General features: G+C 37.4%; 1 protein-coding gene across 1 annotated transcript in view; it reads right to left on the bottom strand.

The window, feature by feature from the left end:
• Positions 1-518: 518 nt before the first annotated feature.
• Positions 519-15,596, bottom strand: part of LOC135212955 (organic cation transporter protein-like) — a 16,951-nt gene continuing 1,873 nt past the window's right edge. The window contains exons 2-12 of the mRNA XM_064246713.1: positions 14,859-15,048; positions 14,184-14,277; positions 13,893-13,996; positions 13,192-13,346; positions 8,247-8,415; positions 7,393-7,540; positions 6,453-6,538; positions 5,447-5,706; positions 4,627-4,811; positions 3,953-4,098; positions 519-785 (exon numbers count right to left, since the gene is read on the bottom strand). Coding sequence (XP_064102783.1) covers positions 707-785; positions 3,953-4,098; positions 4,627-4,811; positions 5,447-5,706; positions 6,453-6,538; positions 7,393-7,540; positions 8,247-8,415; positions 13,192-13,346; positions 13,893-13,996; positions 14,184-14,277; positions 14,859-15,048 — 1,616 coding nt within the window. The 3' untranslated portion in view covers positions 519-706. The remainder of the gene's footprint in view (positions 786-3,952; positions 4,099-4,626; positions 4,812-5,446; positions 5,707-6,452; positions 6,539-7,392; positions 7,541-8,246; positions 8,416-13,191; positions 13,347-13,892; positions 13,997-14,183; positions 14,278-14,858; positions 15,049-15,596) is intronic.

The following is a 15,596-nucleotide window of genomic DNA, read 5'->3' as shown; positions in this document are numbered from 1 at the left end:
AAAAGCTGGAAATAGAACAAAGCGCTTTTTCAGAGGTCTAAACTGGAAAAACTGGAAATAAAACAGAGGAATTCTTCAGAGGTCTATGTGGAAAACCTGGAAATAGAACAAAGGGCGGTGGGAAATATTGGAAATGAGACAGAGGGCTTCTTCAGAGATCTAAGTTGGAAAAACTGGAAGTAGAACAAAGGGCTTCTTCAGAAGCCTGTAGTGGAACACTGAGCGTGAACAGTCACTAATTTAGTCCTTGTTGGCGAATACTGGACACTGAACACCCCAGAGAAAAAATACTCTTTTCTCGAGACTTTAATAGAAAATTAAGTGTTGTGTGCGAATCACTCTCTTTCCCAAACAGCCTTATCGCCAGCAATCACTTACACTAATTGACCTGATAAGGAAATTACAAGGGCCATGCCCCTCTCTCTCTCTCTCTCTCTCTCTCTCTCTCTCTCTCTCTCTCTCTCTCTCTCAGCAAAGAGGAAATCCTTAGAAATAAAGAAATACAAAACTGTCAGGCCTTTATTTACAAAAGAAAGTATAACTCTGGACATAGAAAAAAATAATTTAGAATGAGATAAAAGTGATAGAAAAGAAAAAACATGAGATAAAAGGTAATAACATCTCAATGGGAAAGAAATTTGACGCTTTGTGACTTGACCAGGAAACATATTCTGGTCCTCATTGTTTGCTACCCTAATAAAAAAAATCACAGACGGTCTGTGGACTCTTCTTTGTCCGTCATTTCGTGATTTTGCCTCCCAGGAAGTCTGAAGATTCTCCATGACCTGTAAATGAAAAGCATTATTATACATACGTCATGTGTTCTTATCTCTTTATTTTGAAAGAAATTAGGTCTTGAAGCCTCACCTTATGCAATTATGTAAATGTTTATGAACACTGTATCCTGCTTACTCATTCATTCATTATTCATGTTTTCAATAACGTTTGTTTGCATAGCCATTTCTATGCTTAGTTTCCGTATGAATAGGGTTTCATCTTCTGGATAATAATAATAATAATAATAATAATAATAATAATAATAATAATAAATAATAATAATAATAATAATAATAATAATATTTTTTGTTAAAAATGACTCGCTGCTTCAGCACTATTAATCTTATAAAGAGTCTTCTCTATCTTTCTGATGACGGCTTTCTCGTTGTTGCTTAGACTGGCGAGCAACGCCACCAAAGGGAATGGTAAAATTCGGTTGAGTCATTTGTTATTTATTATTGCTTATACAATTCTCTCTCTCTCTCTCTCTCTCTCTCTCTCTCTCTCTCTCTCTCTCCCTCTCTCTAACGCGACGTTTCCTCCTGATCGACAGGACATTATCAAGCGATAACTGCTGAGGGACTGAATTCCAGTGTTGTTGTTGTTGTTTAAGATTAACGCTGGCCTTGTGCCAGCACGGGCTCTTGCCAGTGGCGAGTCCATCTCCTTTTATCGTGGTATTGCGAGCTCTTGAGTACGGGCAGAGCAACCTTCTTCGGGGGCAGGACGGGTTTTCATTGGTCCCGTTCCCGGGAAGGTGACTCATACGGCGGGCATTGACGAGTCTTGCAGACCTTCTCAGGTGGGGAGTATCACCGGGAGCCTCTTGATTGGCTTCTACCTGAGTGACGTCACTCAGGTAGAAGCCAATCAAGAGGCTCCCGGTGATACCCCCCACCTGAGAAGGTCTGCAAGACTCGTCAACGCCCGCCGTATGAGTCCACCTTCCCGGAACCAATGAAAACCCGTCCTGCCGAAGAGGTGCTCTGGCCCGTACTCAAGAGCTCGCAATACCACGATAAAAGGAGTTGGACTCGCCACTGGAATTTACGGAGCTGCTCTGTGAGCAAGAGCCCCGTGCTGACACAAGGTCAGCTAAATCAAAAACAACAACAAAACAACACTGGAATTCAGTCCCTCAGCAGTTATCGCTTGATAATGTCCTGTTGATCAGGAGGAAACGTCGCGTTAGAGAGAGAGAGAGAGAGAGAGAGAGAGAGAGCGAGAGAGAGAATTGTATAAGCAATAATAAAATCAAATGACTCAACCGAATTTTACCATGCCCTTTGGTGCGTTGCTCGCCAGTCTAAGCAACAACGAGGGAAAGCCGTCATCAGAAAGATAGAGAAGACTCTTTATAAGATTAATAGTGCTGAAGCAGCTGTCATTTTTAACAAAACATGTCTACGAGAGGGTCTCCTTCCGAAATAATAATAATAATAATAATAATAATAATAATAATAATAATAATAATAATAATAATAATAATAATATCTGGGGACATCAGGATGGAGTTTGGAATAGAAAAATGTGCCTTAGTCAACATACAAAAGGGTAAAGTAAAAAGGACTGAAGGGATAAAGCTGCCAGATGGGAGCAACATCAAACACATAGATGAGACTGGATACAAATACCTGGGAATAATGGAAGGAGGGGATATAAAACACCAAGAGTAAGACACGATCAGAATATATCCAGAGACTCAGGCGATACTCCAAATCAAAACTCAACGCCGGGGGAAGTGAAATATGGATAAAAAAGCCATAAACACAGGGGCAGTGCCAGTAATCAGATACAGCGCAGGAATAGTGGAATGGACGAAGGCAGAACTCCGCAGCATAGACCAGAAAACCAGGAAACATATGACAATACACAAAGCACTACACCCAAGAGCAAATACGGACAGACTATACATAACACGAAAGGAAGGAGGGAGAGGACTACTAAGTATAGAGGACTGCGTCAACATCGAGAACAGAGCACTGGGGTAATATATGAAGACAAGTGAAGACGAGTGGCTCAAGAGTGCATGGAAGAAGGACTGATAAAAGTAGACGAAGATCCAGAAATATACAGAGACAGGAGGATGACAAACAGAACAGAGGACTGACACAACAAACCAATGCACGGAGAATACATGAGACAGACTAAAGAACTAGCCAGCGATGACACGTGGCAATGGCTACAGAGGGGAGAGCTAAAGAGGGAAACTGGAGGAATGATAACAGCGGCACAAGATCAGGCCCTAAGAACCAGATATGTTACAAGAACGATAGATGGAAATAACATCTCTCCCATATGTAGGAAGTGCAATACGAAAAATTAGACCATAAACCACATAGCAAGCGAATGTCCGGCACTTGCACAGAACCAGTACAAAAAGAGGGGGCATGATTTTCAGTGGCAAAGCCCTCCACTGGAGCCTGTGCAAGAAACACCAACTACCTTGCAGTAATAAGTGGTACGAACACCAACCTGAAGGCGTGATAGAAAACGATCAGGTAAAGATCCTCTGGGACTGTGGTACAGAACAGATAGGGTGATACGTGCAAACAGACCATACGTGACGTTGATTGGCAAAATCAAGAAGAAAGTATCACTCATTGATGTCGCAATAGCATGGGACACCAGAGTTGAAGAGAAAGAGAGGGATGGATAAAGTATCAAGACTTGAAAATAGGAAATAAGAAGGATATGGGATATGCCAGTGGAAATTGTACCCATAATCATAGGAACACTAGGCCACGATCCCAAGATCCCTGAAAAGGAATCTGGGAAAACTAGAGACTGAAGTAGCCCCAGGACTCATGCAGAAGAGTGAGATCCTAGAAACAGCGCACATAGTAAGAAAAGTGATGGACTCCTAAGGAGGCAGGATGCAACTCGGAACCCCCCCACACTATAAATACCACCTAGGAGGACTATAATAGACCAAAAAATAAAAAATATAAAAAATAAAACCTAATAATAATAATAATAATAATAATAATAATAATAATAATAATAATAATAATAATAATAATAATAATAATAATAATAATAATAATAATCTCTGCCACTAATGAAAATTAAAAAAAAGAATTAATTTAGGCAAAGCCTTAATAGTTACTGGCAACCATACATCCACTATATAGGTAAACATGTGGATGACTGCTATAAGACTGAACAAACTTACCTCACTTTATCCTGGCGTTGCTCCAGCTGAGCAATGGTGTCTGGGAGAGCAATCCCAGAAGTCTCAGGCAAGGTCAGCATAGCAATGCTTGCTATGACGGAACACGTACCAAACAGAAGCGATGGGGCCCATGGGAAAGTAGTCCCCTAGAAAAAAAAAAAAAAAAAAAAAAAAAAAAAAAGAGATGGGTTGAAGCATGTGCCCTGAGGAACGCCGCAGTAAGGAGGTACATATCACTGAATAGAAAGTCATAAAGACGTGGTAATTTGTAGACATTTATTGAGAGAATATCTTGACTTATAATAGATAGATAGATAGATAGATAGATAGATAATAGTAGTGGTAGTAGTATTAGAACAAGAACAAAAAGAAGAACAACAATAAACTGACCAAGAAGAAGAAAATGAAAAGAACAAGATGTAGAACAAGAAAAAGAACTAGAACAAAAACTACAACAAGAAGAACAAAATCAACAACAAAAACAAGAACAGCAACAACAAGAATTAATGACAAGAACAAGAACGAGGAAAAGCACAAGATGAACAATAACAAGCAGAAGAACCAAAAAAAGAACAAGCACAAGAAGGAAACCAAAATCATCAACATGAACAAGAAGAAGAACAAACAAGAACAAGAACGAGAATTAATGAAAAAAAAAAACACCTCAAACTCACAAGAATCTCGGTGACAAAAGGCGACACGATCGACCCGATCCTGGACACCATGAAGCAAGTTCCTAGTCCTCGTCTCCGAACTTCGGTGGGGAAAAGTTCCGACGAATAGAAGATGATGATCTGGAAGGCCGTGGATATGGCCACCTTCCCAGCCATGGCCAGGATCATGATTAGCCATCCGTATTCTGAAAAGTATCGAAGAACAGACGATTTAGTCTTGGGTTATTGTTGGTTTTGTATGTCTGTCAGGTAGGTAGGGAAGATTTGTCTCAATAGTTTCTTTTCATGATTTTTATGCATTATTTTGACGAATTCGTGGCTAAGGACCCCATGTTGTGCAACACATTATATATACTGTAGGACTCCCCCAAGGATTTCAGTCCCACAACGCCTGCCCAACGATGTCCTTCTGGGTTTAAGGTTGATACTTTGCAAGAAGAGAGAGAGAGAGAGAGAGAGAGAGAGAGAGAGAGAGGAGCAGACGTCCTTGAGCAAGAGGAATCCAGAATGAGTCACTTAGTATCATTTGTCGACTAGGCTCAAGATCCAATTTGTAATGAATTTTGAATAAAATATCAAATTTGACAAATACCACGTTTCTTACATGAATCCCCCAATTGGGCGTTTTAATAACCTAACTTGAGTACAGAAGAAAAGTCAGTAATAAGAAGGATAGACAAACTTCTACACAAAATAGACGCGGAAGACATAGCCATTATTTTCAATAAAAACCTGTATTAATGAAGGTCTTCCCCCAGAATATATTCTTATTATGATTATTATTATCATTATTATTATATCTTCAAATAAACATACTCACCCTTAGGCAGAGGAGATACAGCCAGAAGCGCAACGCCGCTCAGAAGGAAGCTGAGGGCTCCTGGAACTCGCCTGCCGAACCTGGAAACGATGGGCACTGGAAGAGAGTAGGCGGGAGCTTCCATGAGCCCGGAGAGGACCATGAAGAGGAAAGGGTCATCGCTCAGGTTCCCGCCGTTCAAGGAGAGACCGTAGTAGACCAAGTTGACGATCAGGTAGTCCACGTAAAGGATGCTGGTGATCCAGCGCAGTTTGGGAGTCCTACGGTGAGGAGGGAGTCCTGTGGTAACTTCTATATTGTATCGTAAAGGATTTGCTATCTGACTGAGGCAGAATTTATCTCTTCACCAAACAAGAATTTGCCCTCAGTTTCTGTCCAGAATTTACTGTCTCTCTGAAACAGAATTTATCTCTCCACTAAACTAGAATTTGTAACTCTGTTCCTCTGCAGAATTTACTGTCTCTCTGAAGCAGAATTTATTTTTCCACTAAACTAGAATTTGCAACACAGTTCCTATGCAGAATTTCCTATCTATCTGATACAGAATTTATCTCTTCACTAAAATAGGATTTGTAACTCGGTTTCTGTCCAAAATTTACTATCTCTCTGAAGCAGAATTTATCTCTCAACTAAACAAGAACTTGCCCTCAGTTTCTTTCCAAAATTTACTGCCTCTCTCAAGCAGAATTTATCTCTTCATTAAACTAGAATTTGTAACTTTGTTCATATGCAGAATTTACTGTCCCTCTGAAGCAGAATTAATCTCTTCACTAAACTAAAATTTGTAACTCAGTTCTTATACAGTTTCCCACTTAAGTAGGCCTATGTCTGTTATGTAGAATTTGTAATGATTTTTTTATAATAATCTCATAGACGCCTAACTGTCTCCTTTATACACAAATCCCGTTTAGTATACAGACGGTGCCATTTATGCCAAATTTGCTATGTACGATCATAGAACGCCTGTATAAAGCTACTGAATTACCATTTATGTAATCATACGTACCTGAAAAGTATGGCTGTCTCTTTTATCTTCTCGAATACAACTTCTTTCATTCCTCTATTCCTCGGTTTGCTGCCGGTAGGTGCGTTCTGGAGTTAATAACAAGAATAACAGACTTTAGCATTTATTTGATAACCTCCAGTAGTTTGGAATTTTGATACTAATCAATTTATTGGGTTATCCTCTATGTATATTATATATATATATAATATATATATATATATATCATATATGTATGTACATATATATATATATTTATATATATATATATATATATATATATAATATATTTATCTAATAAAAGGAGCCCATAAAAACAAAAACACCAAAATGTAGTAGAGAAAAGTACTATATTTCAGAGACTGCTGTCTCTCTCTTCAGGTATATGAATGAGAAAAGTTTACAGAAAACGGGTGGAATTTATTACCAAGAGATCCGTCCACAAGTAAGCCAATTTAGGTCACCCCCGCTGATAATCTTCCTTTAATCTTCTTAAGCGTTGGTTGAATGAAGACTTCGTCGACGACATCTGAGATCCATGCCCCTTTTGAGATGTTCATTACCTGCTTCTCTTCTCTCTAACATTTTGGTGTTTTTATGGGCTCCTTTTATTAGATGGAATTCTGTTGTTACAGAACATTTTTACCTGTCATATATATATATATATACATATATATAAATGTATATATATATATATATATATATATATATATATATATATATATAATCATTATATCATTGCATCTAAACTTATCATAAGTTGCTGTCATCTACGATCTTGATTAATATTTTTATTCTTTTTTTTCTACTTTACCGGAAATTATCTAAATTGCAAATTCCCTTCAAGTGAATTCAGTTGAAAAGTACTGTTGACTGATATAAATAGAATCTCTCTCTCTCTCTCTCTCTCTCTCTCTCTCTCTTTGGCACCCTGAATTCTCACATGATCGCGACTTTCCATAAGAATCTCGAGGGCGTCTTCGTCAGCTGGTAATTCTGCTCGGTTCCAGCTCCCAGCTCTCTTGAGCACTTTCAGAGCCCTCTGGTGGTGACCTTTCACAGCGAGCCACCTGGGAGATTCGTCTATAAACCTGCAATCGAATGAGTTATCCATTAATAGTCTAAAGTTGATTGCTAAAAGGTGGTTAGGGCCGTCAGTAGTTACTCTTCACGCAGAGCACTCTGGGGATTACTTTAGGGTTATTTGCGGCGTCCTTCATTTTGCAACGGTGAGGTTTTTTCTTCTCGTTAAACCTTTAAAAACCTTCTTACTGCCAATTTCTCTTTCAGCGCTGGATGACCTCAAAGGTCACAGCGCTCAGCCTTGGGCCTGGATCTTACATCCCAGTCCAAAGTGTCGTATTATCAGTGTCAGTGATGATATTGGCAAACACTAACTTATTTTACACAGGTGATTCAGAAACCCGGAGCATTTGTGGATATATTTGAATGTTATATCATCTCAACGTTTTTCTTAACACCTGCGTTTGCCAAATATCATAAAAATTAGATTATTTGATTCTAACTACCCCCGTGTGGCTACAGAACTATAGCTGGTTCACTTAAGGTGGAGTCTTGTGGGTGGGCCCTATGTCTACAAGATGCTTCTTTGGCGGCCGCTGATTGGCTGGGAGCTGACTATACCTCCCGGTACCAGCCAATCAGCGGCTGCCAAATAAACTACTCGTAAGCGTAGTGGCTCATCCAAGAATCTACCTTAAGTGAACCAGTTTTATTGGTTAGTGTTTTTATGAATTTTTTTATATGTATGCAACACTACTTCTCAACCATACTGACCACAGAACAGGTATGATGAAAATCCCCGTGGCAGATGTCACGAACAGGAGCCATCTCCAGTCTCTGATCAGGTACCCCAGCCCGCCCCAGACCATGACAGCGCATGCCCAGGGCATACCTGCTAATATGCCCAGACGAGGTCGAAGGCGAGCCTCGGCTATCTCTACCACTATAGCAAAAATGGTGAGCATAAAATAAAAATATATATATATCATATATGTGTGTGTTTATCTGTATGCAGGAATTTCAGTTATTTATCAATTCGTTTTTAAAATTATATAACTATACATTTCATGAACCTCTCTCTCTCTCTCTCTCTCTCTCTCTCTCTCTCTCTCTCCATTTTGCTTGGAGAGACGTTACCGTGCACAGTCTGATTAATCAACAGATATCACGCATTTAACATACGTCTGGAAATTTATAAATATCGAGAAGTGTTCGTGAACTGTCGGTGATAAGATTAGTGTGAAAATAGTTGTATAAAACGTCTACTAAGTTAGTTTATCAAGTGAAATACTGTAAATCAGATCCAGATGGCCGTAAGTTCCAACTGTGGAAAAAAATGGCGAAATTTAGCGTGTTTAGCAGATTCGCAATACAATGAGGTTGCAGGAAGGGAGCTGGCATTTTTCATCTATGAGATCAACAACAGCCCTAACCAAAAAGATACAAAAGCATTCATAGACATATTAGAAGGATATGATCCTTCAAACTGGAACAAATCAACAGAAAACATCTTGAAAATAATTGAAGAAGTTCCAAATAAAATCCAAGTGGTCAAGAGCCTCATAAAGAAAATATACATAAATCAACATATTCCGACAAAGAAAATGAATAAGGTGAACCTTGTGAATATCGTAATTGATGCAATAGGAAAGAGAATGCCAAAAGCATGCAAACTGTGTAAGGTGTGGTATAGCATAGTTAATCCACAAAACCTGAAAATGTTCTGTATGCAACATTCCGACGCATCCTCAATGTGCTGAAGTAATGCAAGATATGAGAAAGGATACTAGAATATTTTGCTCAACATGTCTATCATGGATAGACAATGTTATTAAATCAAGACTGAATGTACAAATAGTTGAGGATGAAGAAGAAGAGGAAGAGGAAGAAAAAGAAGAAGAAGAGGAAAACGGAAGAGAAGTAAACAAAACTGAAATGACAGAAAAAAATAAGGAAAACAAAGAACAAGATAAAAGTATGGGTGCAGAGATACTCATTGATACTACATATGAGGCAATCAAGCAGCATACATACGAAGAAATAAATTACGATATGACAACACATAAGAAAATCCCGAAGAGGCTCTACCCAGATCTACACACTGATAAGAAAGAGGAAAAAATAGACAAGAAAGACAAAGTCTGCAACCTTATGAAAAGAGGGAATTGCAGATTCGGAGAAAGATGTTACTACAAATATCCCAAGGTAGGTCACAACTATGAAATCTATGGTAAATGTGCATACCTAGACGGCTATGAGGATGATTGCAGAGATCTACATCCAAAAATATGCAAAAACCTAAAAGAAAGAAAAGGATGTAAGTTCGACAAAAAATGTAAATATATGCACCCTGTAGCCATGAATCAAAATCAAATAAATTATCAATCAAATAATAAAATCCAAAAATAGAAAGAAACAAATAAAGAGAGGAACAAAGAAAATCAGGTGAAGGAAAAAAGCAAGCCATCACCGCGATATGGTGTGTCAGCAAAATATTTCCAAGCATCAACTCCAAGATACAGCTCAAGAGATAAGAACTGTATTTATGATGCAAGAGGACTTTGCAGATACAGAGAAAATTGCAGATTCAGACACAAAATGAATAATTATGACGAAGGAAGATCAAATATTATGGAAAAAGCTGGATTTTTTAATGTCAGAATTTCTGGAAATGAAGAAAAGAACAACATACCAGAACAGGAAATAGACATGAGAAAATCCTTATTATTACCCATATTAAATGAAGGAGAAAACACGCAAACCATCATAGTGATTAATGCGTAGGGTTTAGTTATGAGTAACTCAAAAAGGAAAAATATATGAGAAATATAGTAACTCAGAATGTGAACTAATAGCGGTAGAATTTGAATCTGAAAAATTAATGAACATAGTAATATATAGACCCCCTAATACTAAAGAGTTTGACATAACAATAGAAAAATTGGATGATATATGTAGAAATCACAAGGACTAGACTATTCTCCTATCTGGAGACTTTAACTTTCCTTTCGTAGACTGGAAAGAACGAATAGGAGATTGTGGTTGTATTTATACATATAAAAAAGAGAGTAATAGTAGTGCATAAGATAAGAGGCAATTCGAAAAGCTATTAGATATGCTACTAGAATACAACATTCAACAAAAAAATCACCTGCCAACAAGAAAGGAAAATACTTTAGACCTAGTGTTTGTGAACGAGGTGAATTATGTTAAAGAAATAATAGTTTATAATGCAAGTATTTCAGACCATAATGTCATATAATTAACAGTCCATTCCAAAGCAAGTGAAAACAGATAAGCAAGAAATGAAAAAGTGGGAAGGATATGGAAAATACAACTTCTACAGTAAAAATATAAAATGGTCAGAAATAAATGAAGAATTAAACAAAGATTGGGATAACATTTTTGTAAGTGATGATATAAGGGTAAATACGGAGATGTTATATAAAATATTAGAGAAAATAGTGGATAAATATATACCGAAGAAGAAAAGTAAACATCAGCCATGCATACCAAGAGACAGAAGGATCTTGTTCCAGAAAATCAGAAAGTGGAAAAAAAAGTCTTGCTAAAGAAAAAAATGCATGGAAAGTTATAGAACTAAAAAGTAAGATAGAAAATACAGAACAAAAGATTATACAATCAAAAGAAAATTAAAAACGGGACTTGGAAGAAAAAACCCTAGTAAATATCAAGCAAAACCCCAAACTATTATACTCGTATGCGAAAAAGATGAATAAAAGAAGAATAGAAATAGGCCCTCTAAGAATTGAAGGGAGATTAACGAATGAAAAAAAGGAAATATGCAACCTATTGGCAGAACGATATAAGAGAGAATTCGCCCCTAGAATTGATAATGAAGATAATGATATAGAAGTAAGGGACGAAAATAGTGAATATCTAGCAGACATAGATATTAATGAAGCTGATATTGTGCATGCTATTAATGAAATTAAAAATGGAGCCGCTGCAGGGCCTGATGCTGTCCCTGTTATTTTGTTAAAGAAAGTAGTTCATTCTATCGCAAAGCCACTTGCAATATTATTAAGACAAAGTGCAGATACAGGCAAGATTTATGATGAGCACAAATTAGCATATATTACCCCTACTTTCAAAAGTGGATCAAGACTAGAGGCAAGTAATTATAGGCCTGTGAGTCTAACATCACATATTATGAAAGTGTATGAAAGGGTAATGAAGAAAAATATTATGAAACATTTAATAAAAAATTATTTGTTTAATATAGGACAACACGGTTTCGTACCCGGAAAAAGTACAAAACCCAACTGTTAGTCCACCGTGAGAACATATACAAAATTATGAAAAGCGGAAATGAAACAGATGTGGTTTATCTAGACTTTGCAAAAGCTTTTGACAAGGTAGACAATAATATATTAGCGAAAAAAAATTAGAAAACATATTATAGTGGATAAAGTAGGAAGATGGTTAAAAGAATTTTTACACAACAGAAAACAGATAGTTATTGCAAACGATGAGAAATCGGATGAAGCTAAGGTAATATCCGGTGTGCCACAAGGTACGGTGTTAGCTGCATTACTGTTTGTTATTATGATTGCAGACATAGACAGTAATGTTAAGGACTCGGTAGTGAGTAGTTTCGCCGATGACACAAGAATAAGTAGAGAAATTACTTGTGATGAAGATAGGAACACGCTACAAAGAGACCTTAACAAAGTATATGATTGGGCAGAGGTAAATAGGATAGTATTTAACTCTGATAAATTTGAATCAATAAATTATGGAGACAGAAAAGGAAAGCCATACGCATATAGGGGACCTAATAATGAGACAATCACAAATAAGGAAGCAGTTAAAGACCTTGGAGTGATGATGAATAGGAACATGTTATGCAATTATCAAATAGTAATTCTATTGGCAAAATGTAAAGCAAAAATCGGAATGTTGTTACGGCACTTCAAAACAAGAAAAGCTGAACACATGATTATGCTTTATAAAACATATGTTCTTAGTCCACTTGAATATTACAATATGATATGGTACCCACACTATCAAAAGGATACTGCACAAATAGAGAGTGTACAAAGGTCCTTTACAGCTAGAATAGAAGAAGTTAAGGACCTTGACTACTGGGAAAGACTACAATCATTAAAATTATTATAGTCCTAGAAAGGGAAGAAGAAAGAATGGTTACATGATAATTCAGGAATGGAAACAGATAGAAGGAATAGCCGAAAACATCATGGAGCTAAAAATATCAGAAAGAGCAAGCAGAGGTAGATTAATAGTGCACAAAACTATACCAGGAAAAATAAGGAAAGCACACAGGACATTAATCCACTACGCACCAGCATCGATAATGCAGCGTCTATTCAATGCGTTGCCAGCTCATCTGAGGAATATATCAGGAGTGAGCGTAGATGTGTTTAAGAATAAGCTCAACAAATATCTAAACTGCATCCCAGACCATCCAAGATTGGAGGATGCAAAATATACCGGAAGATGTACAAGCAACTCTCTGGTAGACATTAGAGGTGCCTCACACTGAGGGACCTGGGGCAACCCGAGCAAGATGTAAGGTCTGTAAGGTCTCTCTCTCTCTCTCTCTCTCTCTCTCTCTCTCTCTCTCTCTCAACTGTTAACAAAAATTTTTTTTTTTTTTAAATATTCATGTCCACCTTCCCAAACAAACCCAAAAACATAGATTTCAAATGGACCTACGGTCTCGGACCATACCCACCCATTATGTAGCAAGCGTTGGACATAAAAGGCATGATAACTCCCATTAGAAATCGGCAGATTAGCAGGGCTGACAGGTTACCCATCCAGCTGGAAGCCAGACCGAGAGTGGTGAAAGCAATGACCCCGAAGACTAACACCCCTTTTCGGCCATACCTGGAGAGGAAAATGTTATTATTATTATTATTGTTTTTTTTTTTCTTTTTTGTCTATCACAGTCCTCCAATTCGACTGGGTGGTATTTATAGTGTGGGGTTCCGGGTTGCATCCTGCCTCCTTAGGAGTCCATCACTTTTCTTACTATGTGCGCCGTTTCTAGGATCACACTCTTCTGCATGAGTCCTGGAGCTACTTCAGCCTCTAGTTTTTCTAGATTCCTTTTCAGGGATCTTGGGATCGTGCCTAGTACTCCTATGATTATGGGTACGATTTCCACTGGCATATCCCATATCCTTCTTATTTTTATTTTCAGATCTTGATACTTATCCATTTTTTCCCTTTCTTTCTCTTCAACTCTGATGTCCCATGGTACTGCGACATCAATGAGTGATACTTTCTTCTTGATTTATTATTATTATCATCTGTTGGTAAGTCAGCAACTCTATTTATGAACACCAGAATGAATATTAAGGAAAATTATTTTGGGGACTTCATGCAGAAGAAGAAGAAGAAGAAGAAGGCACGGACGATATCCTGACTCACTTGTCGGCCAAAATCGCGCTCAGGAGCGATCCGACGAATACCCCGCCCATGTAAATGCTTTGGTAAGTCGCCCTCAGGTAGCTCCTCTCACATATCAGCTCGAACTGGAAAATAACGAATGGGTAGGCAGATAAATAAATGATAAATAAATAGATGAATAAATAAAGAAAGAAATAATTAGTTACTACACGAGAAATCTTTATTCACAAGGGTCGTGTTACTGAAACCATTCGATTTCTATTATGGAAAATGAGAGAAATATCTATTTTGAAAAGCAATAAGTGATATTACCTCGGATGTAATGGTATTTGTAAAGACAGACTTGTCGAAATCCCACTCAATACACTGCATGCTCTCGTTGACTCCATCGTAATGGGAGCAGTACCTTGTAGAAGAAATATATAATAATAATAATAATAATAATAATAATAATAATAATAATAATAATAATAATAATAATAATAATAATAATAATAATAGATTTTATTTTCAGCTCAAGGCTATAAACATGGAATATACAAAAAATAGACAATAACATACACAATCTAGATATGTAAGATAATATAAAAAAAATTGTTTAATTAAGCAAAAAATTATTCCATAGGTCTTAAACTGGAATCTTTAAGATTTATTGAATATGAGATGTAACTTTTAAATCTGGAATGAGGAACTGGAAAGAAATCATTTATTGATTCCTGATTTCTATTTGTAAGTGATATCTTTTTTTTTATCTACCTAATAAACTTGTTTTGTAATATCCCCAAATTCTTCCAATTAAATAAAGTCTTTGTTTTCTAACTGCATCCCTTTTTTTTTCAATCTAAGTCCTTCGTTTCCATAACCCAATTTTACTTATATAACTGACAATAACATTTGTTTATACATACTCGGTCGCAAATCTCCCCAACTTATATCACTTTCACCACTCACAAAGTTTAAAAAACACCTTTATTCAACAACACTTACCTGTCACTATTATTAAAGTGTCTTTCAGGAAATTCGGGAGCTTCACTGGCATTCTGTAACTTAAGGAGATCATCACTGACGAAGGTGTCTGAAATCTCAGGTGGTGGGTGTCCTACTCCTACACAGGTGAACTTGACTCTGGGCGCTATGAAAGCGCCGGAGAGGGCGTGGCTTGTTGGTAGAGCCATACCTGAGGAAACGGTATCGGTTATGCATATGCATACGTATATTTATGTGCCTATAAGCATGTATGTGTGTATATATCACTTAAGATATCTTCGTGAATACCTAGGGTGACCATTTATTTGACTTGCGAAAGGAGGACAAAAATATGTAAGGCCTAGGGTTTTTGATTAGTAACATATTGTTCGTGTGTTCTCTGTGACCTATGGAATGTGGAGAACAGTGTAGAGGTAACAACCTGAGAGTAGCTGATGAATGAGTTTCTGGGGATGGCGTGAGATAAAAATGCTTAGTTCAACAAGTCAATGCACGACAGTTTTTGAACTCTTCTCAAAGTGCCTTTGTGAAACTGGATGCAACTAGTGTTGCGAGACGCTAACGAACTGTGTGTTCGTATGTGCGTGTGTGCCTCTTCCCTTTAAGAGTGTCATACCCAAGCCTATGGGAGGATTTTGACAGAGGGCTTCAAGTCACAGGCAAAGATGCCGTGGCGTTCGCCGGGGGAGTTTTTTGTGACATAGTGTTTAGTGTCCGGTTGTTTGGGTAAGTGTTGAA

The sequence above is a fragment of the Macrobrachium nipponense genome, chromosome 42 (genome assembly GCF_015104395.2).
Source record: "Macrobrachium nipponense isolate FS-2020 chromosome 42, ASM1510439v2, whole genome shotgun sequence".
In the NCBI taxonomy this organism is placed as follows: Eukaryota; Metazoa; Arthropoda; class Malacostraca; order Decapoda; family Palaemonidae; genus Macrobrachium; species Macrobrachium nipponense.
This window is presented reverse-complemented; position numbering and strand designations above follow the sequence as displayed.